At 47.1% G+C, this 27,742-nt stretch overlaps 1 protein-coding gene across 1 annotated transcript in view; it reads left to right on the forward strand.

Moving 5' to 3' along the window:
- Positions 1-27,742, forward strand: part of MAMLD1 (mastermind like domain containing 1) — a 75,477-nt gene that overhangs the window by 34,396 nt on the left and 13,339 nt on the right. Inside the window, exon 2 of the mRNA XM_052672967.1 lies at positions 9,085-10,785. Coding sequence (XP_052528927.1) covers positions 9,085-10,785 — 1,701 coding nt within the window. The remainder of the gene's footprint in view (positions 1-9,084; positions 10,786-27,742) is intronic.

Here is a 27,742-nt window from a genome sequence, read left to right on the forward strand (position 1 = left end):
TAGGACAGAGGGGAACTGGTATCTGTAACAAGTTAAGGGGTTCTGTGGTTAAAATCTGAATGACTGAAGCACTGCATGTTTTGCTGGAAGCAATTCTTCCAAATCCTGTGTATTTTTAATTTACCCCTTTAGTTAATGAAAGAGTGAAGAATGCAATCCCATCCCTGCTGAAGTCAATGTCCTAAAATATTTATTTCACCGAGGCCTGTTTTTCAACAGCTTGATGGCTTCAGGGATGGGGTGATGATCTGCCTTTAGTTTCATTTCTTTAGGAACACTGGTTTGCAGAAGCCCTTTAAGGGTCCGTGGGTCAGATACCATTTGAGGAGTGTGTGCTGGAGGACCCAGAGCCCCAGGGCAGAGCCTTCACACTGCTCCAGGGCAGAAGCCTACAAATAGCATCTTCCAAAGAACTGCCTTCCTATCCCAGATAGTGCATGCTGAGGAAGGTGGAGCTGCTGTGCAGAGAAGGATGGAGGTTTTCAAAGGAAGTACTGAGAGACAGATGTTCACAACCAGAATCTTCTGCTTTACAAATCACTCCTGATTCTGGCCTTATCGGTCTTTCTGCACCCAGGTTCCATGGGACATTTGCTTGATTCGTGGTCATTCTTACTTTAACTTTTACTTTTTTCTTTACTTTTGAGGCCTGTTTTGACAGGCCTGCATTAATGCCCTGCTGGTGGTTCCATTTATTGGAGTGCAGAGGAACATCGAGGAGGAGCAAAGGGGTAGGCTGAGGGGTAGACGAGGAGCCACTATGAACGTTTCCTTATGCTGCCCGTGTTTTCTTAGAGCTGTGCTCCTGTTTCTGATGACAGGTGGAAAGAACTTCAAAGTTCTTTTAAATGTTTCGTCCCCGGCTAATCTGGCTATCTGGTAAATGGTAAACCTAGATGCTGATTTATGAACGTATACAATCTGTTTCCTATACAAAACTCCTGTTATCTTACAGTCATTGCATAACTGTGACAGCGTAACAGGCTGGAAAAGAAGAAAAAAAAGTAACTTTCAAATCCCAGGAGACCCAAGTAACAAAACTGTCTCTTTTGGCTCAGTAGAGAGGGTTTGAATTCTTGAATATAGCTGTTGCAGTGAGATTAATGTAGTCTACAAAATTACTGCAAAGTGTTCCATAGGACTTTGAAATTAATGGACTATAAAAAAAGATATAAAACAATACTGCTGGTATTAAAATGAAGGTAAGATGAGGTAATACTTGTGGAGAGACGCTAAGTCTAAGATTGATCTTGATTTACAGCCAGATATGAAAGAAACACTCTTGTACTACATCTTAAAACCTGAAAGGTAGAGAGCTTCTGTCTTCAGCTGTCTCGTTAATAGTGCTTGTCATTACACGGCATGTGGAAGCAGCAGCCAGGCAGTATGCATGGCGCAGTTGCTGCAGGTCTTCAGATGACTAATTAAGAGGCATCTGCACCGAGATCGCCTGCTAGCAGCACAACACAGGAGCAAGCAGTAGTCCTGTTCCTCCAGATTCATTTGTCAATAGCAATTTTTCCCTTGGAAAAATTTCCATTCCTAACGATGCCATTAATACTGAAAGCGGATGAATTGTTAAGGAAAGACAAGGTAGAGAGATGCTGAATTTATTTTGATAGGGCAGATCTCTGTTGGTGCCTCTGAAATGAGGTTGGTTCTGTCTGACCTGACAAGTAGCAAAGCTAACGTCTGGTTCTTTTTTCTTTCCTTCTTTTGTTTAAGTTCTTTTCTTTACAATAAAGGTTGCTTGGTCTTTTCTGTGCAGCTGGCTTGCATGGAATGAAGGAACAGGGATATTCTTGGCTGTGTACTTTTTTTTTGCCTCAGAGCTGATCCTCCATCAATATCTTCACTTTGATATTAAGGACGATACCTGGAATTTTAGACAAGGGTAATCAGAAAAGCCCTGATCACAAACTTGCTGCTGTGCGGCCCAGAAGATGTTCCAACTTACAGCAGGATGTGGATTAGCTACATTTCTGTCATTATGAGCTTAACTGCATTCACAAAAATCATTATGAGAAAATCGTATTTGTAGCATTTCCTTCCCTTTAATTTTTTTTTAAGATTTATAAAAAATGTAATACGTAATGCTCTCGGTAATCCAGGTTGAATTTCCTGTTAGTTTCTGCGGTTTATGCTTATTGTAAGGTCGCATCCTTCTGGTTTTGTATAGTCATGATGTTTTGGATGTTTGTGCTTATGAGCCAAATCATGCAGTTCTGGGTATTTGCAGCCAAGATTGCTTCTTATGCTGTGTGGTTGGTGAAGTGGGGAAGGAGGCAAAAGAGGAAGGAAAGCAGCAGATCAGCAGTCATTTAAAAGTTCACATGCGTTAAGTAGTAGCAGTTTCTTTCTTGCTCTTTCAGCACAGTATGGGGTTCCTTCAAGGACGTGCGCTGATTTATTGAATAAAATGAGGAATCGCAATGAATGGTGATGCTCACAGGGAAAGGGTCACAGCAAGCTTCTGCCAAGGGGCCCCGTGTTGGCTGTGCTGATGGGAGATGCAGCTGCACACATGTAGCAGTGTGTGTATAGGCTAAGCAGGCTGTGTTAATAAAACTGTTTTAAAGATGGCAAATTTCATGTTGCCACTGTAAATTGCCACTGTAAATTATACATCTGGAGAAACTCCAGATCCAGGTAAAAATAATCCAGCTAATTCGTACAAGCTAACCAATACCCAGTGTGCTTTCATGGTTAAAATGACAGCTTGCCTCCCCGGTTCCTCTTCCTACATCCTCCCCTCCAATTGCCTATTTCCACGACTATGATGAATAGAAGGAAATCCAGCCCTGTTTATTTTCCCTGTTCATAATCCTTTCTCCACTACCACAGCTCGAATGGGAATGGATCTGCCACATTTCCAGCCTGCAAATTCCAGGCAGACCCAAAGAAAGACCTTTATCTCACACTCCTTAACTGAGGAGCTGGGATATTAGTACTTTTAAGCTAAGTGAAACACTTCTTTGGCAGCTTGAAATCGCATTCTGATCTCTTCCTTGCCAATGTGAAATGACAGCTTTAAGTCCATCCATGCTCAAATCACTTGAAATCAGAAGGGTCAACCAGCCTAAAGCAGTAGGAAAAATGAGATTTTAGCTTATGTTTAATCTTAGCATGGGGAAAGTGACTGGTAGTTTTAATTGCTTGAGCCCCCTTGAGTTCTCCTTGTAGCCTGGGATGTGAAAGCACACTTCTTGTTCCTGGTAGTCGTGGACTGCTTCAGCTACTCTCTGTGCCTCAGCAGGAGGCATTTCTTTTTGGATTCAGATATGTAATGCGAGCTTCTGTTATCAAATGGCAGCTAGCTTGCACAAATGAGAATCTGCAGATGAGCTAAATGCACTTAATGCAGGGGCAGGTTCTGCTGTCGTTAAATGGGATCTTTGCCCACAAGCATTTGGGTTTTGTTGCTCATCTGCAAGCCAGCCTGCTACTAAAAACATCATGTCTGATAGTTCAAGAAGCGCTGCAAGTAACTGCTGCCATTTAAGAGGTAATGTTATATCAGATACACTTTGCAGCTTTCAAACACTAGAATTCTCACCTTTTTTTCCACAGTCTGTCCTCAAAAATTAGCAGGTCATTGGAATCTATATAGATTGCGAAGAAGCAAGCAATCTAGAGCACAAACCTTTCAAATTGTGTATTCAGGCAGGGGGGGAAAAAAATTGTGACATTTTCTTGTTTTATATGGAAAATTGCCAGTTTCATTTTTTCATTACATGACTGTTTTTGTCAGAACAGATAGAAACATTTTGGGCTGATGGGCAGATAGCTCTCGCTGAAGCTTGTTGAAGCCACAGAGACTGAAGTCTTGATGGCTGAATGCTGCAAACAGTTTGCCTCTGGCAAATACATGCTTCCAGTTTTGGCAGTGTCGAGTGTTTGAAAGAGACAAAGAATGAAAGGTTCTCTGGTCAGCTCAGTTGAGCAAAGCTCAGATTTTGTACTGTGCAGAGGGAAAAAACAATCTGCAACAGATCCTGGAAAACAGGAGAGTTGAGACCCATGGAGTCTCAAGGGAATGCTGGAATTTGCAGGCTGATGTGTTAAAGCGAAGCTCTTCCACTCTTCTCAGGCTGCTGCATTATTCAGCCTTTCCACTGAAAATTAACTGTGCTCTTTTTTTCACAATCCTTTATCTAACCTTCACTCTTGGTGACCTTGATTCCCCAGGTTTCTGAGGCACCAGGGTCTTGCTCTGAAAAGCCTTGAGAAAGGCTGCCAGAGAACACTAGCAAGTACCCGGGAGAGACTGAAACATTCCCCATCTGCTCGTTCTCCTCCTACCATCATTTCTCTTTTCTTTAATCAAACCAATAGAAGAGCCAACACCTGGGTTTTCCCAAGAGCTACAAGAGTCTTGTGACTCCTGGAGAAAGAAGGTTATCTGACTTCCATTCTGGAGGTCCCAGATTGATATATTTCAGACTCTTAAGTCAAAAGGGTTGCCAGCAATGATGGCTGCAGGGAGTCAGAGGAGCTGGACAGGATGCCGGTGGTGAACACGGGCTGTACAGAGGTGGTTTCAAAATGGCAGTGTCTCATAGGGCTTGGTTCCTGCATGAAAATGCTTGTGGGTGTGGGAATCACTGCTGTAGGTTGGATCACTCAGTGGCAATGAGTGGGGTGAGGTGGCTGCAGATCAATAATCAGCACCCTGCGGTCGCTCTAAATCAAGGCTTGAATCTCTGACAGGCTGCAGCAGCCAGAGAGAAGCACAGAAATACCTCACCAAACATTTTTCTTCTTTTGTTTCTGCTTCATGCTGTTCTAAATAGAAATCTGCTGTTACGTTCAGCTTGTATTTGGTGGAAGGGGGACGAAAGCTACACAGATCCTCCCAGTGGGTGGTGGGGGCTCTTCCCTGGCAGCTGAGGTGCAAGCAAAGGCCCAAGGGATGGAGCAGAGCAAGTGCGGGCTGGCAGCAGGGCCGTGGGACAGGCTGGGTCATCAGGCTGATGCGGTAACCGAAGAGTTCTTGAGCTAAAGGAAGAACGAAAGTGCAGTGATGGCAAGGCAGTGAGCCAGACTGGAGAAGCTCACGCGGTGTGTTATTAAAATCCAATGGCACCACCACAGTGTGCATCTATTGACAATTTAATCTCTCTGCTTCAGCTCTCCTCGCTTGCAGCCATTGCTGAGAAACAGTAGGTCTGTAGAGGCCAGCACTGCTGCGTGGGCTTGGGGAGCAGCAGGTGGAAGGAGCAGTGGCGGGGCGCAGCCTGCAGCCCTCAGCTCCCAGCCCTCCTGCACAGCACAGTGCCTGCAGAGCATGCTGTGGGGAACGCTGCCCTGTGCAGAGCTGCTGTGTGACAGATGAGATGTTTGCAGCCACAGCTGTGGAGCTGCCGGGGAAGGAGCAGTGTAAACAGTTATTATTTATTCTTGTTACACTACCATTAGGAACCAGCAGTGTGACTCGTCTGGAACTTGGGCCTTTCCCAGAAGCACGCCCGTTCATTCTGAAAGCATAGCAGGGCCGGGACCACGGCACGCTCACTTCTACAAGCAAACCAATCAGCTGTTCCCTGCATCAGGGGGCTTGTCTTTGTTTCCTAAGTATTCCCCAAAAGAAGCTCGCACCTGCATGCTAATGAATTGCAATGGATTTTGACAGGGTCGCAAAGTTTGTTGCTTATCTGCTCAGTCTTAGCGTGCAGATGTGAATGGGGTTTTCCCATACGTGGCTGTACAGCTCCCAGCCAGCTTAAGAGGGTGTTATGTGTTTATATCATATTTATATGCTCTTACCAGTATTCAGTTTGGAAGGAGGCTGCCCAGCATACAGCCAGCAGAGAAAGGGAAGGAGCATATTCTGGTTCTCTCCTCATGTCAGCTGATTTTGTCAAATAGCATAAACCCTTTCAAAAGAAAGAGATAAAGAATGGGTATAAATCAGCGCCCTTCTCTGGGAATCCAGGGCCAAACAAGGGAAGTGTGCAATTTAGAGGGAGCTGGGAGATGTGCTGGCTCCATCAGAGACCACCTCAGTGCAGTGTACGGTGTGGGAGGAACAGTCACTGTGTCTGACTGGGGAATATTTCAGCTAGCCTGTCCACCCTGAGGAGAGAGTTCTGTTTGTCCCTCATACTTCATATTAAGTGCCTGGTGAAACACTGTTGTCTAGTTTTCTTCTTTGTGATCTGCTTGAAGCAGAGAGCTGATGATACTCTGTCATCCCTTCCACCCAAAATTACTCTGTAATTTGTTTAGTCCACTTTAACAATGGTATCTTTCTCAAACTTGTGGCTGTAGACAAACGTATCTTAAACAAATGCAATACTGTGAAATTTTGTGGAGTTGTACCTGCCAACAATGGAGGAAAATGGTCTTCTGGACTTCATGGTTTTTGTGCAAATATCCACCTGGGAAAAAAGAACCTTGCTTTTCAAGAGAACTTGACACTCAGCTAATATGACTGCACCTCTTTTCCAATCTAGCTTACTTAAAAATCCTGTCCCACTTTTGGAACGCCTGTGCTTCCGAACACCATGGCTTTACTTTACCTATAGTTATAGTCTTGGGGAAATGGGCTTTCACATTACTCCCCAGTGCAACTGTTAGACAATACTTTTTAAGTGTTTAGAAAGCCCAGTTTTCTCCCCAGTAGCTCAGAGCACAGGAATGTCCTTTGGCAGGGATGTACATGCCAGCATGTCAGCTGGCCAAGTGTGGGAGATCCCCCAGCACCGCCTGCTGCAAAGTTCCCAGTGTGCAACTTGGGAACGTGTGGTGTTTATTTTGGATGTGTGAAGCCTGTGTAAAGATTCCCTATACATGTCTGGGTTTAAATATATGTAGTTATGCTCCACCAACGTGTTTCAGCCTACACAGGGCAGCATCTGTTGAAACATGTACCTCTGGCTTAGTTTTGTCAAAGAAAATGAAGGAAAACAATTTCATCCATCATTATACTAACATTTGGGAGAAGATTTAGGCCTTGTTCCATTTCCTGAAGCGATGCAAATTTTGGCCTCATCAGCCCAGAGAAAAAATCCACTCCCTGGTGCTTCAGTCTCTGGCAGCGATGTAAGGACAGGCTCTTGCATTCAGGGTCAAACCAAGCATGGCACAGCTGGCTGAAGAGGGCTGCTGGGCCAGCGGCATGCAGGACACTGAAAGCAGCACTCCCTGGTCCGGGCCGGATCCAACTCACTCGTGGTTTTTGGGAGCAGCTAAGGGTAAAGCAGTGCAACTGGAGGCCACAGAACAGGAGCAGTGATTGCTCTGGTACGGAATAGCTCCCTTAGAGGGTAGGTGAAAAATGGCCGTGCAAAAAGGTCTCTTTGCCACAGCACCATTCAGAACTGCTGTGTGGTAGGTGAATTTCTCCCAGAGCCTGAGCAGCCGCTCACCATAGCATACAAACCTGTATTTCCATCTGCCAGCACCCTGTTCCTCATGTACAACTAACTTGCATCCTCTCACTCACCTCCAAATGCCCATGTAAGTTGGGCGTTAACACGTAGGGAGGTATCTGGGTAGCCTGATCACATGCTGGCCCAAACTTACAGTCTTCTCTCTGCCCACCAATTTAGAAACAAATGATGTGAGAGCACTCGTGTGTGTTCAACAAGCTACTGGGAAACTGCTCCAAGTTCCCAGCTCAGAACAGCCCCAGTTGTGGTGAGTTACTTGAACCCATGGCAAATGGGCTGAATTTCAGGGTGGCCATTTGTACGTTGCAGAAGCAGCTGCACCACGTGCCCATATTGCGCCCTGCAGCCTCGTATGCCCTGTGATGAGCGCCCTGTGGCAACAGCTGTATTGAGCACCAGAGCGGCTGTTTGTGTGGGGAACTTAGGCACGGGTGAGATGTAATATTCAGTGCAAAATTCAGAAGCCAGTCGTACCCACCGCAGCCTTAGAGTGGCCATGACTACGCTGGCAATACGAGGTGGGGTTCTTTTAGCGCTGCGGGCGGGTATTACAAGGAGAGTGGATTTTTTTCCTGGTGCAAGGTGATTAGCAGTGCTTTGAACAGTAGTTCAGGGCTGGGAGAGGTTGTACTGTGAGCTGGCTTAGAGGAGCAGTGACTCTATGGCTTCTCCATTGCTGACAAGATATTTCTTTAAACACCACCTCCCTCTACTATTACACAAGAACAGAAGGCTTATTTCCCTTAACTTGGAGCAGCAATGTTAATGTTTGATTAATCCTATGACATACAGGTCAAAGTTGTTAAAAATGAAAGCCACAGATGATTATATTTGGAGGAGATGAGCATATTGCACTGAATTTGTGATAGAGACATTATTTTTAGTTTCAGTTTCTTTCTAAACATAATGAAGTTGGTTTGTTTTTCCTCCAAAACTTGTGGATTTACCACTACACCATTTCGTAAAGATGAGGTATTTCTGTCGTGGTATTTTGAAAATACTTCAGTTTTTACAAATAAGTTGCATCCTAATGTGAATGAAGCCCATACTGCCAGAGACTTAGGAAAACAAAGAAAAGTTAAGATTTTAGCTGTTATTTACTGTTAAGAAAACCTAAACTATCTACGATTAAAAAAAAGACTGAAAGCTGAAAGTCTGATTAGATATGCAATTGAGGTCTTTTTGTTTGTTTGTTTGAGTTTGTTCAGAAAGCATGCCAGTTATTTCAGAATAAAGAATGTAAAACAACTTAGTTGTCTCAGGTCTGAATTTAATCCGAGTCACTGGCAGGAGGTGGCTAAATTCAATCCAGGGTTTCATTCATTTCTGCCGTTGTCTAGACCATGGCAATGCTGGCATGTTTGTTATGCAGGGAGTATAATGTCTTAATTGAGATGATACCAGAAATGATTTTAAAAACTTCTATTGCAGTTCAGATGACAGGCAGTGTTTTATAGCTTTAGCACCTGTCTTAGGGCCAGCACGTGAGATCGAGCCTTTGTCTGACTGTAACTCATCTGATTTCAGCGAAGTCACACCCACTTAAATCCTGATTGAATTTGTCTCACGTGATTGGTTTTTTAATTGTGCGGTTTAATTTTCAGTATCTGCAACCCAGTGTTGCAGTTCGGAGCTTTAGAGCACGTTAGTGTAAGGTCAGTAACCATCTTTTCCATTTTTATTTTCCCAGTTACAGGGATCCATTAAAAGAAAGCTGGAAGATGATAGCTCTCCTGCCTCCAGTGGTGTGCCTGATGTCATTTTCCCAAATGACAGTAAAAGACTCTGCCTCGATGATGTAACCCTTTCCATGGGCCAAGGTACCAATCCCAGTGTGGCGTGTCCAGAACTGCAAAGTTCTCCGTTCTCCAGCAGTCACAGCACTTCTTCCATGGCAGTCACAGGTCATTCAGTGCTCTTGGAAAACAATCACATGAATGGTAGTGGCATCGGCTCCCCATTTTCTGTGCCACCCAACACGGAAATAAATCAGAAGGGATCAGTAGGAGGGCAAGGTAACAGCATTGTCCACTATGATGAGAAAGGAAACAGCTTACAGTCTGTGGACCAGGAGCTGCAAGATCTGTTGGAAGAGCTGACAAAGATGCCTGATCCGTCTCCCAATGACCTGGATCTGGAGAAGATTCTGGGCAGCAAGGCTGAGGAGCCACTTGGCCTGAGTCATTCTCAGCCAAGCATAAGTACCACTCCAAAGTCCTCCCCGCAGACTTCCCACTTGGAGAACCATGTTGCTAACAAAGACTTTTCCCCAGGCTGCAACCCAGCCAGTGGAGGATCTCCTCAGATGAGGCCATCATCTGCTGGAGCTAACTTCCAGGTTCCTCCCTCAAACAAACCTGCCGCATCACCCATCTCCGCAGCAGCTCAGAGCAAGAACCAGCCACCACCCATGCTTCCAGTACCCTTACCCAACATACCTGGCTCCAACTGGCATGCTCAGCAGCTAAAGCAGCTGGCAGCTAGCAAGCAGGTGTCTACTACAAAGCAACAAGTACAGGCTCCTAGCTGGCCATCTATGTCTCCTCCTGGTCTCTCTCCTCCTTATAGAGCAGGATCATCCCCCCACCATCAGCCTTTCAGTCCTCAAAATGTTATGGTATCTGGTATGCCTGCTAATAATTTACCAGGAAACAACATTCAGAGTCCTCAAAACACTCTACTTTCAAGCATGACTTCCAGCAGCACCCCCTCCAACGGCCCCTCTCCTCCCTACGGATCTGAGAAGCTTTCTAGTCCAGCTCTGAACCAGCAGCCCTTCAGCCCACAGAGCTCCATGCTACCTGCCCTGACAGCAGCCAGCTTACCAGCCAGCAACATTAAAAGTCCACAGAACAACTTGGTTGCCAGCATGGCTTCCACAAATACTGGACCTTCTCCACCATACAGGCCAGAGAAGCTGTCAAGCCCCGCTCTGCATCAGCAGCCCTTCAGTCCTCAAGGTCCATTAATCTCTAATATCACTCCCAACAACAACCCCACAAATATGCAGAACTCACTTTTTAAATCAATGACTACAAGCCAGTCCAAAAATATGAACATAATTATGCAACAGCCATCTGCTAGCTTGCAGCCAGGTCTGGTGAATGAGAGCCCTGTTAACCAAGACCAGTTTTCTTTCAACAACACCAAGCCACTATCTCACTTTGCCTCGGAGTCAGCTACCCAAAAGATGTCACCCCTGACAGCAGGACAAGGGCAGCAGTCGCTCATTCACTATCTCCAGCAGCAGCAGCAGCAGTCTCCAGCCGCCCCGCAGTCCCAGCAGGCTAACAGCAGCCAGTTCCTCCAGCAGCAGTTCCGGCAGCTGATGCAGCCACATCGGATGCAGAGACACATGCAGTCTGCCACGCTGCCATCTCAAAACAGACAGGTGAGTTGTGCTTCTTCGGTTTTGCTGGGCTTGCATGCAAACGTTGAGTTACGTGTTTTCTTCTTTTTGCTTCCCTTTGTGTTTCAACTGTGACGTCGTCAAACTTCTGGGCTGTGCACGGTGTATGGATGGACAACGTCCTGGAGTTATTAGGAGTAACTTTGTTTATGTCTTCACTTGAAATGTACTTTAATTCCATTGTGCACTGTCACCTCTAGCCCAGTGGAGAATGTTGTGCTATTAGGCAAAACCCACTTCTCACTACTGAAATAAGTTATTTTTTAATGTACAGATTGTGTTCTTAGGTATACTGTAAGCGGTAGAGATGTTCCCATAATTTGTTTTCCATCTTTTTTTTTTTTCTTTATTTTTTCCCCTTAGTGCCCTTGGCTGATTTCATCTCCATGTTATGTTTCTGAGGCCAGAAAAGATCGGGGGGGTGAGAAGTGAAGTTAAAATATGACTCCTTGATGGACAGCAGGTCAAACAGTACAGCGTCTGAATAGCTAAGAGGCAGACTTGAAATACCTGTTGCCAGCATTTGCCAGAAGCAATGCCCTGCTTTGGATGAGGGCCATTCCCCACCCTTTGCTAAGCTGCAATACCAACTGAGCTTGTATGTGCAAAAATGTGACTGGCAAGATTGAGAAGCAGCTTTGGTTTCTCTCCAGCAACCTTCTCCCTGAGACCCAAGGAGAGGTGCAAAGCACTATCTACTGCTACCCCAAATTGGAGAGATTTGCTGAGTGTTTCAGAGCAAGGAAAGGCCTGGGGGCTCAGTCTGAGAGCTCAGCTATGAGCAATAAGTGGCTGTCTTTTCACTGGGAAGAATAATGGTAGGACACAAACAGAACCCTGCCACCAAAGCCAGCTTCAATTAGGCAGAACCAGCACTGTGGCAGCAGAATCCTTAGCCCAGCTGTGTGTGCATGCTTACACTAACTCCTCATGGTGCACTGAAACGCTTCTGCCCCAGTGATCTGAAGGCTGATCTTCAGAGCTTGCATGGACCTGTTCCAGAGAGCTGTGCTTAGATGGGGAATGCAGACCCTGAATTTCTGTGCTTTCCTACCTCCTAGGACTTCAGCTCTTGTAGAGAAGCATTTCTTCAGTGCGGGTGGCTTAGTGTGTAACTTTTTTTGTGATAGCAATGAAAAATAAGCAGCTAGTTATAAACATCAGCTTTGTAATGATAAATTAACAAGGTGCATTTCCACTGTGCCTCTCTGAGATCGATCCAAAGTTGTGTAAACCCGGTGCTCCCCTGCTTTGATCCAGCAGCTGAGGGCAGAATGGCTGGGAAGGCTCAGGCTCCCAGAGAGTGGATGCACAGCCGAATGAGTGAGTTGCTGCAGCTTTGTGACTTAGTGCTGATCAGGGGCTGTACACTGGAGGCCGTGTGAGTGAAAAATATTCATGGTGTCTTACTGCACTTCAGACCAATGGCTGCAAAGTTGTTAAACTGCCATGACACAACCTGTTTCGACCCACGTCCATAACCTTTGAGCGTGTATCTTTTCTCTGGCTCTACTGCTGGATCTGTGGCATCACCACGTCCCTGCTGTGTTCCTGAGGTTTCCTGTGCCCTCGTTTTTATCTTACACCTCCAAACCCCTGCAGTGATTGTCCAAAACCAGCCCTTTTCAGCAGCTTTTCCACTGCTCTGCCTGTGCTGCGTTTCCAGGTGCTTCTCACTGTCAGAGAGGTAGCATCATCTGGTGCCTATCAGTAATTATCAAGGATGATAAAGACAGTGATTACAGGCAATGAGCATCTCATTTCAGATTAGTTAGGTAAGCTCCCGGTGCCTCCCTCATTTTACAAGTAAGACTGGTGCACTAATTATGCACCAGATGACTGTGCTTTGGTTTTACAGTGTGCTGAGCCACCTAAGAAGGATGGTGCATGTTCAGAAGCTGAACTTTTTGCTGTGTTTTGATGATTTTACTGTAAATCTCGTAGGAGGATGTGGAATCCTGCTGCTGAATTAAAAGCAAATGGCAAAAAATGAATTTTTTTGAGTGAAAGGACAGGAAATTGGAAAGTATTTGAGGTGTGAAACCTTAAAATTCTGGGTTAGTTGCTGTTTGTTTGAATCTAGCAGGTAGGTCTGCTATTTGTCTGCAAGAGATCTCTTACCCACATTGAAACATACTGAGATTTTGGGGCTGGCCTGTACCAGTTTGGGTCTGTGATGTGTGCTAGCAGCAGTGGCTGTGGGGTCAGCGTCCAGCAGCACGGCTGAGAGCCCACTTCGAGGTTTTTGGAATCTCGGTGCCAGCTTTCTCCTGAGGCTGGTGACGAATGTGGCTTCTCAATCACAGAACAGCTGTTTCATTAAACACCACAAGATTCAGAAGACGAGAGACAGCTTCCGCATCTTCAATAATCAGTAACTGTCCGATGGAAAATTGCCTTTTTTAGCCTCATTGACGGAAACCCACTCAAAGAAAACCAGCAGAGTTCCCTGGGATGTTGGTTGGCATTTGAAAGTCGTCCCCTTACTCTGTGTGCGCGTTTGGGAACGCGACTAACATTTATCAAAAGAAGGCCAGGTGCTCTCATCTTTTGAGCAAGAGGTGCAGCTCAATACAGAAGAATGTGGACGGTGGCCAGTTGGAGGGAGAACAGTAAACCACACAACGTGACCCTTGTCGTGGGAGAGCAGCACGTGGGAGAGAGCTGTGGCTGTGCCCCAGCCCAGGGTGAGCCGTATGCTGTTCTGTTCAGGCAAACTGAAGCCAAGGCTCCACGTCCCAGATGCTGGCTTCCTCCTGGTGCATCCCAGCTGCAGCGTGTGGAACATAACGGTGTATCTCTTCAGTGTAATCAGTCTGCATCCCAGAGCCTGGGTTGCCTGGACAAGTGGCAAATCTGATAACGCGTGATCCTTCCACATCTGAAGCGCTGTGTCTTTGCCTTTGGACGCTGACTGACATTGATTTAGGCACCAACAGTTTGCGTTGCGTGATATTGCAAAGCCTGGTGGTACTCACAGCGCTCCTGTGGAGATGTGCAGGTTTTCATTGCACTCATGTACTACTGGTGCTTGCTGAGTGAAATTACACTCAAAGGTCTGGACTCACAAATCCACAATATAAGGTGGTATTAAGTGCCAGGGAGTCTCCTGAGCCGCCCCTGCTGCTTTCTGGGCTGCAGCTCAGCCCTCTGACTTTCTGCTGGCTGGCTCTGGGTGTTTGAAGGCAGCATCTGCCCAGGCAGGTTGAATAGCTGGGCATCTCCCACATCTTATGTCTAAACACAGCTTGTACTTGCAGATCCTCTCTTTTGGCATGTCGGAAATACTGGGCTCAGTTGTGCCTCCAGCTATGCTGGTATGACATCCCTGAGTTCAGAAGAGCCATTTTCTTGTTCCAAGCCATGTAAGAATAGTAACGGGCCCTCGTGAATGGAAAGAGGAGTTCTCCTGCTTGTAGGAAGAGGAGCTGGGGATCTTTGCATTTCAACCTTTGGGGGGCTGTGAGTTTTCCATGCCCAAGTCTGCCTGGGTTAGTTTCAGAGCCCTGGGGGAGGGGGCTGCGTTGCCCACTGCTCTGTGACACACTTTCAGACAAGACTCGATGGAGAGGCTTGTTTTCTTGGGGGGACGTGGCTAAGAAATACCTACTGTTTGGCTGTGACACACTGTGCATTTCTGAGCTGCACTTGCTCTGTGGGAACCAAATGTGCTATTCTTAGAGCCCTCCACACTTCTGCTGACATCCAGATAGTTGTACACCGGGCTGCCAGAGCAGGGTGTGTTTGTTTCAGCTCCATCGCCAAAAATTATGGAAAAGGAAAAAATTACAGCGAAAGAAACATAGACAAAAGTCTTGCAATATTAATAGCTGTATTTTACTGTATGCTGACTGAATGTGAGAATTGAAGAATGTGATGAAGATTTAAAAAAAAAAAACAAAAAAAAACTCTGTAAGGGACTTGAAAGTGTTTGTTTAACTGTGGTTAAAGAAGCAATAGAGTATCTGAGTTGGTGGAATAAATCACAGGTTGCAGAAACACCAAAGCCCCCAAGCTTCATTAAACATGCTAGGAGGAAAAAAAGTGAACAAAAAGTCTTGCTTCTATGCATGAGCTCTCTTAAAATAGAAACAAAGCTGCAGAAGAAGTGCACTGTTGTAAAGAGTAAACTGACCCAGAGCTTAGGTGTTAAAGGTTAAATAAATATGATGGAATGCGAAATTCAGCTTTTATTAATGTAAGAATAGAAATGTACATTCAGTTGTGGTATGTACAGGTAAAACATAATGGGGATTTCTGAGATGTTGTACATTTTCCTATCACACAAAACAAGCTGTGATGTCTTGTATTATTAATAAGACTGGAATCCCAGATTTCATCTGCAGTTTCAGTCTTTCCCTTGCCCCTTCCCTTCCCCGTCCCTTTGTCTTTAAACGTCACACTTATCTAACTGTGAATGAAGTTCTGCTTGGTCTTTCCCACTGATCTTCCCCTTTTTCATCCTTCTCTTGTTTCTTCTCTTTTTGTTTTTCCTCTTCCTTCTCCTTTTCCTTCTCTTTTCACAGGAAAGACTTTATATATATATATTTTTTTGTAACTAATGCTGCAGGGAAGAAAAACGGATTTGATTTCAAAGGGCAGTGATAGCACAATACTCAAGCAAAGCCTTTGAGGTAGTGGAGAGCTTTTGAAGGCAAAGGAGCAAGCCCTTTAGCTAATTAAGTGCCTTTGACTGGACGAATAAAGGAAGCTGGTGATGAATCTGGATTGCAGCAAGCAGGCAGTAAGGCTGAGCCTGGAGTTTGACCTCTCTGCATATGTAAAAACATCTTGAACGGTCATTTCTGAATTTATATTTAGCAGTGCTGTTGCAATAGTGTTGGTATTTTTTGCTCAAACCCAAAGATTCCCCTTCCCAGGGGAGCCCAACGGAGGCTATTGCACAGCCAACTCCTGCCCGCCCCCACCACTAAGTGACGTTGGATGGCTCTTGGAAAGTAAGGAGGAGGCTTTTGGAAAGATGTGGGTGTTGGCCAGCTATGCCAGCAGTAGCCCAGTATTTTCAGAGCTGCAGAAGATGAAAAAATCAGGGCTGATCTCCTCACCGTGCTGCTCTTTTGCGTTATTTTGTTAAATTGCATGCATCCTTCTATGCTGCCTTCTTTCAGGACATTTCCCTGCCGTAGCTGAGCCTTGCTATCCATGCCTTAGTCTTCACTGTTCTTTGGTGTGCAATCAAGTTTCTTCTGGCACCTCTGCTCAATGCACGGGTTGTTTCTCCCAGTTAGCCCCCAGTTAGCTCCCAGCAGAAGGACCATGAAGTGCTGGGTGTGGGCAGGCTGACCTGGCAGCCGCCCTTGTTTTGGTGGAGAAGGAAAAGAGGAGTATTTAGCAGACCATGAACATGCAGATGGAAATGGGACATCCCAGAGAAACGTAGGACGGGTCACTGACAACAGGCTGCTTTTATAGTCTGTCCTTATGCCCAGGACATGCAGTTTAAGCAACAGACAGTTTTTTCCTTTTTCCCTGCAGTGGAGGTAGGAGAGAAGCTCTTCTGTCAAACATACGGGGAAAGTGGTGTTATTGTGCTAAGTGTCTGATTCATTTGATGTGAAACCAAATTCTGGCACCCACGTGTACCAAAACCTCTCTGATCCTGCCAGCTGGGCCAGCTGCTCTCTCCCTGGTTTCCCAGATGCCTTGGTAGGTTTACTCGTGGGCTCACAGTGGCTGGGTCAGGCCCCAGCACCTGCACTGACCCAGCTGTAGCTGTTGTTACAATGCACTGCCTGCACCCTCACTTCTGCTTCAGTGCACCCATCGCTGTGCACCAAAAAGGTGTTCGTAGCGCAGCGTGCTGATGAAGAGCAGTGAGGGAGCCGTTTCCGTGACCCTACTGTACACCCAAATCTTGCTTCATCTCTCCTGCAAATTCCCATCAATCTCAGAGCATCTGAACACCAATTTGTGCCCCACTTCTGGAAGGTTCATTTGTTCATTGTCTGTATTTTTGCAGTTTGTGGGGCTCGCCTCCAGCTAAACGCAGCATGGCGTTCAGAAAACGTGCTCACCTCCCCAAATCCATGGCCTTCTCACTCTCTCAAATTCGCTGCCTAAATTGAAAGTTAATTTGAGCACCTTTTGTGGGGATATTGAGAGAGCATTGGTTGTGCCTCCCTTTTGGGATGGGGGGGGAAGGTTTCCATTTGGTACTGTCGTGCAGCAGTCTAAAATTGCATCTACACTCGCAAGGCTGAGGCACCCGTGGCTAATTAGCGATTGGAACGAAAAGCAGGCAGATGAATCAGGCAGCCTTCGGGGGGCAATAAATCAGGTGGTGCCGCCGGGCGGCGGGGCAGGGTGATGAGAGCTGCCCACTTCATCCTGCTCGGCTCCGCTGCCATTCCTGCCCTGCTGCAGCGAGCGCTGCACGCGAAATAACAGCACAGACGTGTTTTGGTACGGATGCGATACCTAGAAATAACTTTCCTGGTAAAGTGAACTCAGTCTCTTTTTCTCTGGGCGTTTTGGAGAAATTTCAGTGTGTGGGTGGGGGAAACAAAGCAGTGGCTGTAAACAGGAACTGATATTGTCTCCGTGTCTGAATGGAGAGAGAAACTGGACTGGCTTCGTCGGTTCCCTCGTACATCTGCGAGTCTGGAAACACTGGGATGATTCACAGTTTGCTGATTAATATAGGAGCAAGCAGAATAGGGTGAATTAGCGGCCATTAGAGATACGCTCTGTATGGCAAATGTCCCCCTAGAACAAATGATGTTTCACGAAGATTGCTTAGAGGAAGAGGTAATGGGTCTTAAATACAAATTAGAATCGGTCTCGTCAAAGCTGTTAACATTAAGATCTGAAAGCCAAACGCTATTACAAGCTGTCTGCAAAAACTCTGGCCGCTTAGGAAGTGTATCAGTCTGCCGTGTCGGCGTTGCAATATTTCTGTCTCAAGTACTTTGGACTATTTCAAGCAGCCTGCACTAATAATTGATAGAAACTCGCAGTCAGAACGGAGCAGCTTTTTTTAGGGCTTTGAAGGCTAATCACTGTTACTTGTACGTTTTTAGGTTAAATCTTTCACAGCATATCTAAAGGCAAAAATTATCGTATCAGTCCATAATTCTTAAAAGCTCTCCCGGCAATTAACAAAAAGTAAGCCTGTATTACAGTTTAACCCTTTGCATATGGGGATGTGAAAAGAACAAGATAGGAAATACATTACTGCAACATAAATAGTGTTCTCTGGCTGACCGGCATAATGATGTAGCAGTTCTCCTTGTAGTAATGAAACGAGATACCTTAAATCAGCGTCAGACAGATGCAGATTTGATTGCAGGTTCTGGACGACCTGTGCCAAGGTATTTTTCCCCACTGGAGAGTTGTTAAGAACCCACTGAAGGAGGGGGGAGCCCTGTGAAGCAGATGGGGCAGTGCCATATCCTGCTCTGACACGGTACATGAATGGCTTGATCTTGTAAAGCCTCAACATACACACCTAAATTTACCCAGCAGGAGGTCATCCCAGGACGACTGCAGGATTATTTCTGAGAGCAAAGTGAATCATGTATGCTCGTCTTTGTGTGTTCAGCAAAGATCAGAGGTGGAGGAAGAGGATGCCTCAAAGGGCAAAGCAATCATTGGCAATGGCAGTTCTGAAGAAAGCCTTTCTCTGAAGAAAGGAGCTGGAAGCTTTGGTGACCTGTGCCTGCCTTAGTTCAAGCTTGCGTTTGAATATTTTTTGGCTCTCTGTCTCTTGGGGGATCATACCAGCATTCTGTGGATGTCCCAGCCTTCAAAGAAGCTGAAGTTTTCATCATCCTGCTGGTTATTTGCAGCCCTCCGGGCTTCAGTTTTCCAGTTGTGGGCAGCAGGAGGACGAGCTGCCCCTGCATTGGTCACAGCATAGCAAAGGGAAAGGAGGGGAAAAATCTGACCGGGGGCTTGTTTGCTGTCCTTTTCTTCTGTGGTTGTGGGCTGCTACTGTGAATGTTTCTTCCCCACCCGGAAAGATGAGGACATACTCTTCTGGGGTAACAGTAGTATGTGTCCCTGTCGTAAACCAATTTCTCTCACTGCTTTAAGACTCGGGGCTTTTGGAAGCTTCTCTCTGCCTAATGAACGTGTTCAACATTTCCTTTACTCTCCGGCATTATTAAGTGTAAACTGTTTCTCTTCTGGATTGAAGTGTGGTTTACAAGGCACTCGTGTTGGGACAGTCTGTTTTCTTTTACAGTTGCTTCAAAGGGCACACTTAAACAGTGCATGAATGGTACGAGTGGTACTTACTTTGGACAGCCCCCTTTTCTCCTCCTTTCCTTCAGCAGTACTTCTGCTTTCTACGTGGAAAGGCAGTGCTTAGCAGCACAGATGCAGAGTGAGGGTGAGCCACTTCCTCTCCTTTCCCCCTCCTCCCAAGAGGTATCCCGTGACTTCCTCTGTGAGCCCATTAATCGCTGCGGCTCAAAATTCAGCCTGATCAAAGGAGCAGAACCAAGTTGAAAAGTGCACATTCTGGCAATTGACTTGGCTGTTTATAGATTCCCCGCTGAGCTCGTTTAGAGCCGGGATGAAGCCGTTCTCCCGCAGGTCTGCTCCTCTGCTCGGCAGCAGCGCTGCGCTGGGTGCCACGCTGGGATCCCCGCGTCCCGCAGCGCCCATACGGAGGCTGAGTGCCCCCCTGGTGGCTCGGCGCAAGGCCTGCGCTTGGCTTTAGGTTGTGCTTCAACTGCAGGAAAAGCCAAGAGCCTGCAAGCTGAAGGTGCCCGCAGTAAATAGTGATGATTCGGTGTTTTGCAATGCGCGCGTCAGGTTTCTGTCTGTTGCAGCTGTCCTTCCTGGGTCGCGAGTGGGAAGGAAAGAATTAAAAAATACGCAGGGGAAATTTGTAAACAACGTGAAATTTCTTGTAAAAGTTTTCTTTATGATGTGATGACTCACTTAAGGAATACAGTTGTTTTTAAAGCCTATTTATACACACAGCTAGAAACCCGTGCTGCTTTCTGTCATTAACAGTCTTGTTGGTTCTTGCTTGCTGAAAGCAAAAATGCAGGCTGCCCATACCTGTGCTGCTCTCTGCAGATTAACATCTGATTTTGCAATCTGTACACCTCTCAAATTCCAGTCGATGTAGACGGGAGTTACAGGTTCTCCAGGAATACAGTGTGGGGATCCTGATGTCATCAGCTCAATTCTGTGGTTCCCAAAAGTGTGCTCATATTTCCTGGGGAGAGCTTCACTCGATGTGGAGGTTCTTATCTCCTTACAGTGAGTTATTGTTAGTGAGATGTGAATGGCATTCTATTATCGGAAAATATTATGTATTTAATGGTGTAAGAGTACTTAAGGTCAGCAGGAACACAGAACCACTGATAACACCACCATGGGCAGTGTGATGGCCCTGAAAAAGGAGTAAATCTTTCTTTTACTGAAAAAAGGCACTGGACATGTCACCGTTCTCCCGTGGTTCTGGACTTCATCTAAAAGCTCCCGTGTTCAGTTATGCTGTATTTTCCATTTGAGAAAACAAATAACCATTTAACAAGATTTAACATTTCTTTTATTATTAAAAGAAAGATTATGGCAGTGAAGGGGGGAAATGGACAATCCATTTCATGCTCAGTTCAGTCCTGAATTTTTTCTTACCTATATAAATATTTCTTATTTTCTTATTTATATATTTATATATATGTGTGAGGGAAAAAAAAGTTTAGAAAGGACTGTGGCCTTCATCAGAGACTTTGTAAGAAATAAGATTAGAAAGGACAGCCTGACTTGGGTGACTCCACGCAAGTTGTGGCAGTACGTAGCACTGCCAGGCTTCTGCTTATAGAGCAGCTTTCCTCCAGTTTAGAAGTGAGTTAAAATGCTGCTCTCTCTGTGATTTCTTGTTTTTTCTTCTCATATTAAGGCTTTTCATAAGATGGAATGCTGCCTGGGTGCATTTGAAATACACAGTTCTGACTGTTTCCCTTCTGGTAGAGGGGAGGGCACCTGGCTGCCATCTAGATTAATGCCAGACTTGATGGTGAGCTGAGCTGTACTCCTGTTTTCTCCTTATCTCTGGGTACTAAACTGTTACACTAATGCTTTCCAAACAAAACAGTTTTGCCAATTTCTGAAGAAATGACAGAACAAATACCACCACAGACACACTGGAAGGAATCCTGCACTGTAGATTATAAATGGAAACAGTTGGCCAGAATACGGAATTAAAGTAATCCCTTATATTAGGAGCCTGAAAATGAGATGACCTTCTGCATATGCCCTCTCTAGTTGGGATGTTTCTCCCTACCTTTGCTGTGCAGAAAACAACAGCTGAGCTCTGGGAAACTGGAGCACAGACTTGCAAATATTACAGGCTTCAAATGCATTGTATTTTTAACAGTAGTTCGTGATGGGAATGACAGGAAGGAAATGAGCAGAAAACATCCTAGTCTATCTGTATATAAAATCTTGCTCGTGAAAGATAGAGTTACCGCAGTAATGATCAGCCACTAATTGATTCACTGTGCTACGAGACAACTGCTGCACAGAGGAGCCCATTTTCACGCTCAAACTCTGCTTGGGTTGTTTGCTGAGGAGGGGCAGGACGGGGTTATAAAGCAGCCGCCGCCGCCTTCAGCCCCGCTTTTCTCAGAAAGAAAAAAAAAGAGAGACAGCGCCAGCCAAGATCTCTTTCCTTTGGAAATTGTGGCTGGGAAGGGCCCCTTGGGCTTGTGAGACCAAGCGGGCAGGCAGACAGCCCCTTTCCTGCCTCGCAGGCAGCAGGCAGCCCACGGAAGCAAGGCACCAGGCTGAGTTGGATGATGCACTGCGCTGGGCAGGGAGGCAGCATCGGCGCAATGGGTTCACAGCTGTTGGTTCTTCCTTTCTCCCTCCCTTGCCCTCCCTCCTCCCTCCTGCCTGACCCCAAGCAGATCCAGCACTAAGGACTCCTGCCTGCCCTCGGGAGATGCACCAGAGCTGGCCCCAGTCGCTGCTGCAGCCTCTGCCTTTGTCTGAACAGCCGCAGCAATCAGGGAGAGAAAGGAAGGCGTTAAGGAAAAAAAGATTCTTCAGCTTAGCCTGGTCATCTGTTGCTTACTTCTGGGTTTGCTGTGACATGTGCTTGTGAACACTGCCTTTCCCTTATGCTCTTTTGGGGTATTGCAGTTGTGAAGCATCCAGTGGGACAGGGAAGGAAGGAACCTTCTGGAGGGAAGGACAGCTGTGGGCAGTGCAGAGCTGCGACCTTGCTCCAAGTTGGCGGCCTGTTACAGGCAGCCTGCAGGTCTCATTTTGGTGGTGGTGCCTGTGAAGCACCTGACAGCGAAGTGCGCTTGACCCAGCTGTTCCCAGCAGAGCTTTTCAGAGCCTTGCAGAAGTGTACAGGTTCCCAGGCACTCAGACTTGCAGATTTGCATCCATCTCATAACCCAAAATTGCCTGAACCTCGTGTTTGTGAAGGACACAGAGATTTTCTTAATTGCTTTCACTCCCGGATTTTAAAATGTGAAAGTGTGTCTCGGTGCTTTAGCAAGGAGATGCCCACCAGCTGCAGCTCACCTGCTCTGCAGTGCAGGGCACTGCTGCTGCTCAGCCAGCCTTCCTGCTTTTCTTCACCTCCAGCAGCAATGTCAAGCTAACCCAATTCTGCAGCTGGTATTGAGTGCCAGAGGCGAGCTGTGTAAATGTCTCTTTAATTCCTGCACTTGTAGAATTTCGTGTGTATTTTTCCTCCAGTTCCAGTGACTCACAGAGTCCTTGGGGCGGAGGCAGGGGAGAGCAAGAAGGCTGTAACCCCAGTCTGATTTACTCATCTGCTCAAGCCAGTCGTCAGTGAGCCTTTCCTCTTTCTGTCCGCAAAGATGTTGCCTCTCAGGAGCCTGTTTGGCCTCCCAGTTATAATTACATCACCAGCAGTTTTGCTCTTGTCTGTCCCCTGAGGCCAGCTGCCCCTCCTCTGCTGGGTGCCATGCCTGGGGACAGCAGCAGTTTCACAGCCCCACACCGCCACTGCACGCTGCATGCCGGCCTGCCTGCTGCCTGTGTTCCATGACGTCCTTCGTGGCATCAAACGGAAGCGGAGCGGGCACTGGAGCAGGTTTTTGGCACGTTTCTTTTTGGGCATGTAATGGGCGCCGTGCTGAGGGGTGGAGGGCACTGCTCCTGGAAGGGAGAGAAGCAACCGGGTGCTGTGGTGGTCAGGGGGATTTGTGTCTGTACGAAATGGATTCAGAAGTAAGGTGCATGTAAGTGACTTTTATTTTTTAATCTGTTCAGCGTGCAGCCTGCAATAGCTCTGCCAGTTAGATTTGAATTAAAACCAGCTCCACAGGCAACAAAGACTCTTGAGCCTCGTTGCTGAGACCGGAAATCCATTGTGGCATCCTGATTAGTGCTGGTGAAATCAGAAACCTCCCTCAGTGCCGATAGGAATCTCGCAAATGAGAATATAACCTGTTAATCCTGAATTTGAACAAGAATGATTATGCAACCCCAAGCCAAGTCCAAGATGCACCATATCCGTGTGCCCCTCCACCAGCAGGAGCCGCTCCTGGGGAAGGGTGGGCTCATACCCTGCAGCAGCTCCTGCATGCAGCCCTGCTTTGTGCCAGGACTTTGGGGCGGAGGAGGAGGTGACGCAGGAGTGAGGCTGGGCGGTCTGCATGGGCTCAGACTAACACTGGGACTGCTGCTTCTGTGCTGCAGAACGGAGCCCCTGGTTCACAGCCTTCCTCGTGCTGCTGCCAAAGAAAGGAAGGGCCATCCGTGCTGATACAGTCCCATAATAGTGCCTTTAATTGTGGGTAACAGTAGGTTCTGTTTTGTCCTATGCTAATAACAAATTCCAGGGTATAAACAACTCTGCAATTAAAACAAAATGCCAAACGATTTACCATTTAACACCTATGCAGTCTGCTGGAGCCTTGGCTTCATGAGAGCTCTGCTCCTGCCTTGAATATGGTGTAATTGTTTACAAAGAACACATGGATGCTCCGGTCATTAAGAAATGCCAGCTAGGGTGCACAATGGCACCAGGGAGCAGAGAACAACTAGAAAATCTTGTGCCGAGGCTGCAGAGAGCTCTCACTTCAGAAGCACTGAAGCTTTACCACTTCTGTAGCCAGGCTTGTGTGTGCACAGGGGGAGGTGGGAGCTCTGCACAGCCGGGTGAGCCTGCGGCACCCAGAGCTGCTCCACGGGCACGGCACACAGAAATGTGGGTCGGCACTGGTTTGGGAGCTGTGAGACATGGGTTCTGTGACAGGCTGGGGCCGGGAGCTCTTCAGGGCTCTTCAGAGGGTGACTTGCCCCAGACACGCTGCGTGGAGGTGCAGCGGGGAGCTGCTCTATCAGTGAGCCGGGGCTTGGCACTGCCTGCAGCGTGGGCCATCCCTCTGCATCTCTGGGAGCAGCAGCTGTGGCGATTCGATGCACCGAAGTCATGCTGCTGCTGGAAGTCATAAAGATACCTGAAATAGCTGAGTTCTGCCTTAGCAAACATGTTCACTTCGGTCCTGTTTTTCCAGCGCGGTGGCTGGGAAGCACTTACCTTTGATGGTGCTCCTCCACCTCCCCCGCCTTTAGCAGCACCTGCTGGGGGACAGGCTCTTTCCAAGAGCAATACCAGCTGGCTCCTGCACTAAGTAATGATATGTTTAGTTGCAATACATGGAAGCAGGGGATGTCTCGAGGTGGTAGTTATCTGGAGACTGGTAAACAGAAGAAGGTAAGATTGGAACTCTAACTGAGAAGGCTTGTTTGGGTCTGAAGAAAAGAACTGTGAAACCAAATAATAACAGTGTTTGAAAAAATCTGCTGTTGTGTGTCTCATGCCAAAATCTGAGTTATTCTTACAGGGAGCTGTAAGCATCTTTTAACAAGGTGAGGAAAAAGAGCTCATTGTCTGCTCCTTGTTTTCATACTAGGTAGAAGTGAACCAGGAATCCTGCTGCAGCTGAGTTTTTCCCTGAAAAAGGAATTTATTTCACATTCACTCAGTGGAGAAAAGCTTCCAAACAGTCTTTACCTAGATTCTCTGTAAGAAGTGCTCTCAAGGTTTCCAAGAGTTCATGCAGGCTTCTCTACAGCCTGCTTATATCAGCGGAGCAGCATCCTGATACAGTGTTTGTTCTCCCAGCTCTAAACAAGCCACTTGTATTTTAGAATCAGAAGTGTTTCAGTTGGAAGGGACCCTTAAAGGCCATCTGGTCCAACTCCCCTGCAGCAAGCAGGGACTTCCACAGCTTCATCAGGTGCTCACTGCTTGGTCCAGCCTGACCTTGAGTCTCTCCAGGGACAGGGAACCACCACCATCTCTGAGCAACCTGTACCAGTACCTCACCACCCTCAGTATAAAAAACTTGTTCCTTATATCCACTCTAAGCTCCCCTCTTTTAGTTCAAAACCATTTCCCCTGGTCCTGTCACAGCAGACCCTGCTCAATAATCTGTTCCCTTCCATCTCACAGCCCCCCTAGATACCCACAGGCCGCTCTCAGCTCTCCCCACAGCCTTCCCTTCTCCGTGCTGCACAGCCCAGCTCTCAGCCTGTCCTCGCAGGGAGGTGTTCCATCCCTCACATCGTTTTTGTGCCCTCCTCTGGATGCTCCAACAGCTCCGTGTCTCTCCTGTGCTGAGCACTCCCCATCTGGACGCAGCGCTCCAGGTGAGGTCTCACAGCACGGAGCAGAAGGGCAGATCCCCTCCTCGCCCTGCTGGCTGTGCTGCTTTGGATGCTCCCAGGATCCGGTTGGCTTTCTGGGCTGTGAGGGCACAGTGCTGCTCATTCCAGCTGCCATCCACCAGCACCCCAGGTCCTCTTCAGCAGGGCTGTGCTCCATCCTTACACCCCCCAGCTTGCCCTGGTAGTGAGGGCTGCCAACACCTTGCACTTGGCTTAGCTGAAACTCATAAGGTTATCCTGAGCTCCCTGCTCAGCCTGTCTGGGTCTGTCTGGATGGCATCCCGTCCCTTGGGCGTGCTAGCTGCACCACACAGCGTGGTGTCATCTGCAAACTCACTGAGTGGGCACTCAATCCCACTGTCATCAATCTCCATCTGGACACTGAGCCATGGACCACCACTCTCTGGGTACGATCTCACAACCAGTTCCTCATCCACTGAACAGTCCACCCATCAAATCCATATCATCTGTCCATATAGTTTGGACAGAAGGATGTTGTGGGGTACCGTGTCAAAGTCCTCACTGAAGTCCAGATAGGTGACATCAGTGTCTCTTTTTGTCCACTGACACAGTTACACCATCATAAAAAGCAGCAAGGTTGGTCATGCAGGATGTGCCACTGGTGAAGTTGTGCTGGTTATCCCATATCACCTCCCCCTCTTTAATGTGCCTTAGCACAGCTTCCAGGAGGATCTGCTCTATGATTTTCCCCAGCACACAGATGAGGCTGATAGATTAGTAGTTCCCTGGGTCATTTTTTCTACCCTTCTTAAAAGTGGGTGCAATATGGTTTTTTTTTCCAGTCCCTGGAGTCTTCACTGGCCACCATGACTTTTCAGATATCATCAAGAGTGGCTCGATGACTGTGTGAGCCAACACTCATGGGATTCTGGGATGCATCTCATTGGAATCCACAGACTTAATTTCAGGTTCCTCAGATGGTCACAAGCCCGATCTTCACTTTATGGAGGCAGAGAGGATTATCTCCATCAAGAAATGAACGGAGATGTCAGCAGTGACAGTAAGGATCCAGGTTCAGAACTGGCTTTTCAAACCTGGCTATCCTGACGTAGAGCCAGGAATTTGTCAGTCTGCTGACTTCAGCAGGACACCTGCTGACAATCTGAGCACTTCTGCTTGGGGACCTCAGTGAGGATGTGAAAAGTACCAGGTCAAAAAACTGAAGCCTTGGTCTTAAAGTGGAGCTGTTACTTAGGTCTGACAGCGAGTACTTCTTCGGTTCTGAGGAGTGGTTGGAGCTGCTCCTGGAGGGCAGCGGGAGGACTGATTTAATGCTGCATGTCTTTTCTCCTTTACGCTGAACTCTTAATTATGCCTGCATTTCACTGCAGATTAGCAGTGAGCGCGGTGCCGAGCTCGAGCCCCTGGGGTGCAGCCCTCGTTGCGCCAGCCCTGCTGCTCGCTCCTCAAGGACACAGGCGCGCCATTACGGTGTGAGGACACTCCGTTTGCTTTTTATTCCTCTTTTACATCCCTCCCCCCGCCCCCTTCTTCTTCTTTTGTGTAATCGTTGCAAAACAGGAACAAATGAGTGTGTCACTTTAAACCATGAAACCACTTAGTCCGTAAAGACAGATTTGGTGTCTTTGTGCTGGCAGTGAGGGGCCAGCGCAGCACTCCATAGTGATCCCAGTGTTCTTCCCTGCCCCTCACCCCCCCCCCGCTCTCCACCCCCTCTGCAGCCTCGCTCTGTGTTTGCCTGCCTCTGTTTTTGTGGTTGGGAACCAGCAGAAGAATGGAATGGATTTAATGATTTGTTGGCTGCAGTGCCGGCATGATTAAGTCAATAAAGCTGCAAGCTGAAAACAGACAGTGTAGTTACAGTATATGACTTTAACCTTGTTAATGCATGTTTATGTCCTCCTGCCCACTGTATAGCTGTACGTTGCATAAAGGAGATCTGACCAATCTTTAACCCATTAAATAATTCATAAAGTGAGAGCAGACATCAGCTACTTGCAGAGCGGATCAGTAACCATGGGGTCAGCAATAACTTTGGCTCCCTGGACCATATCCAGCGTGTTTAAACTCCGCTGATGTCACCAGGCAAGCTTCTAACCTTAATCATTTGGATGTGAACAAAGGGAAGTTAACTGTTGACATGCAGTGTCTCTGCAGAGGAAATGCTCGCGAGCACCCTGCAGTGCCGGGGCATGGGCCAGCCCCAGCCTTCTGCTGTCTTTTGTGCGCTTCCTTGTTGCCTCACAGCAGAGCCCTGCTGGGCCAGCTGCTACCTGCGCATCTCCTAAACTCCTCTCTTACGTGACCAAAACGCACA

The sequence above is a fragment of the Tympanuchus pallidicinctus genome, unplaced genomic scaffold, assembly GCF_026119805.1.
Source record: "Tympanuchus pallidicinctus isolate F22 unplaced genomic scaffold, pur_lepc_1.0 scaffold13, whole genome shotgun sequence".
In the NCBI taxonomy this organism is placed as follows: domain Eukaryota; kingdom Metazoa; phylum Chordata; class Aves; order Galliformes; family Phasianidae; genus Tympanuchus; species Tympanuchus pallidicinctus.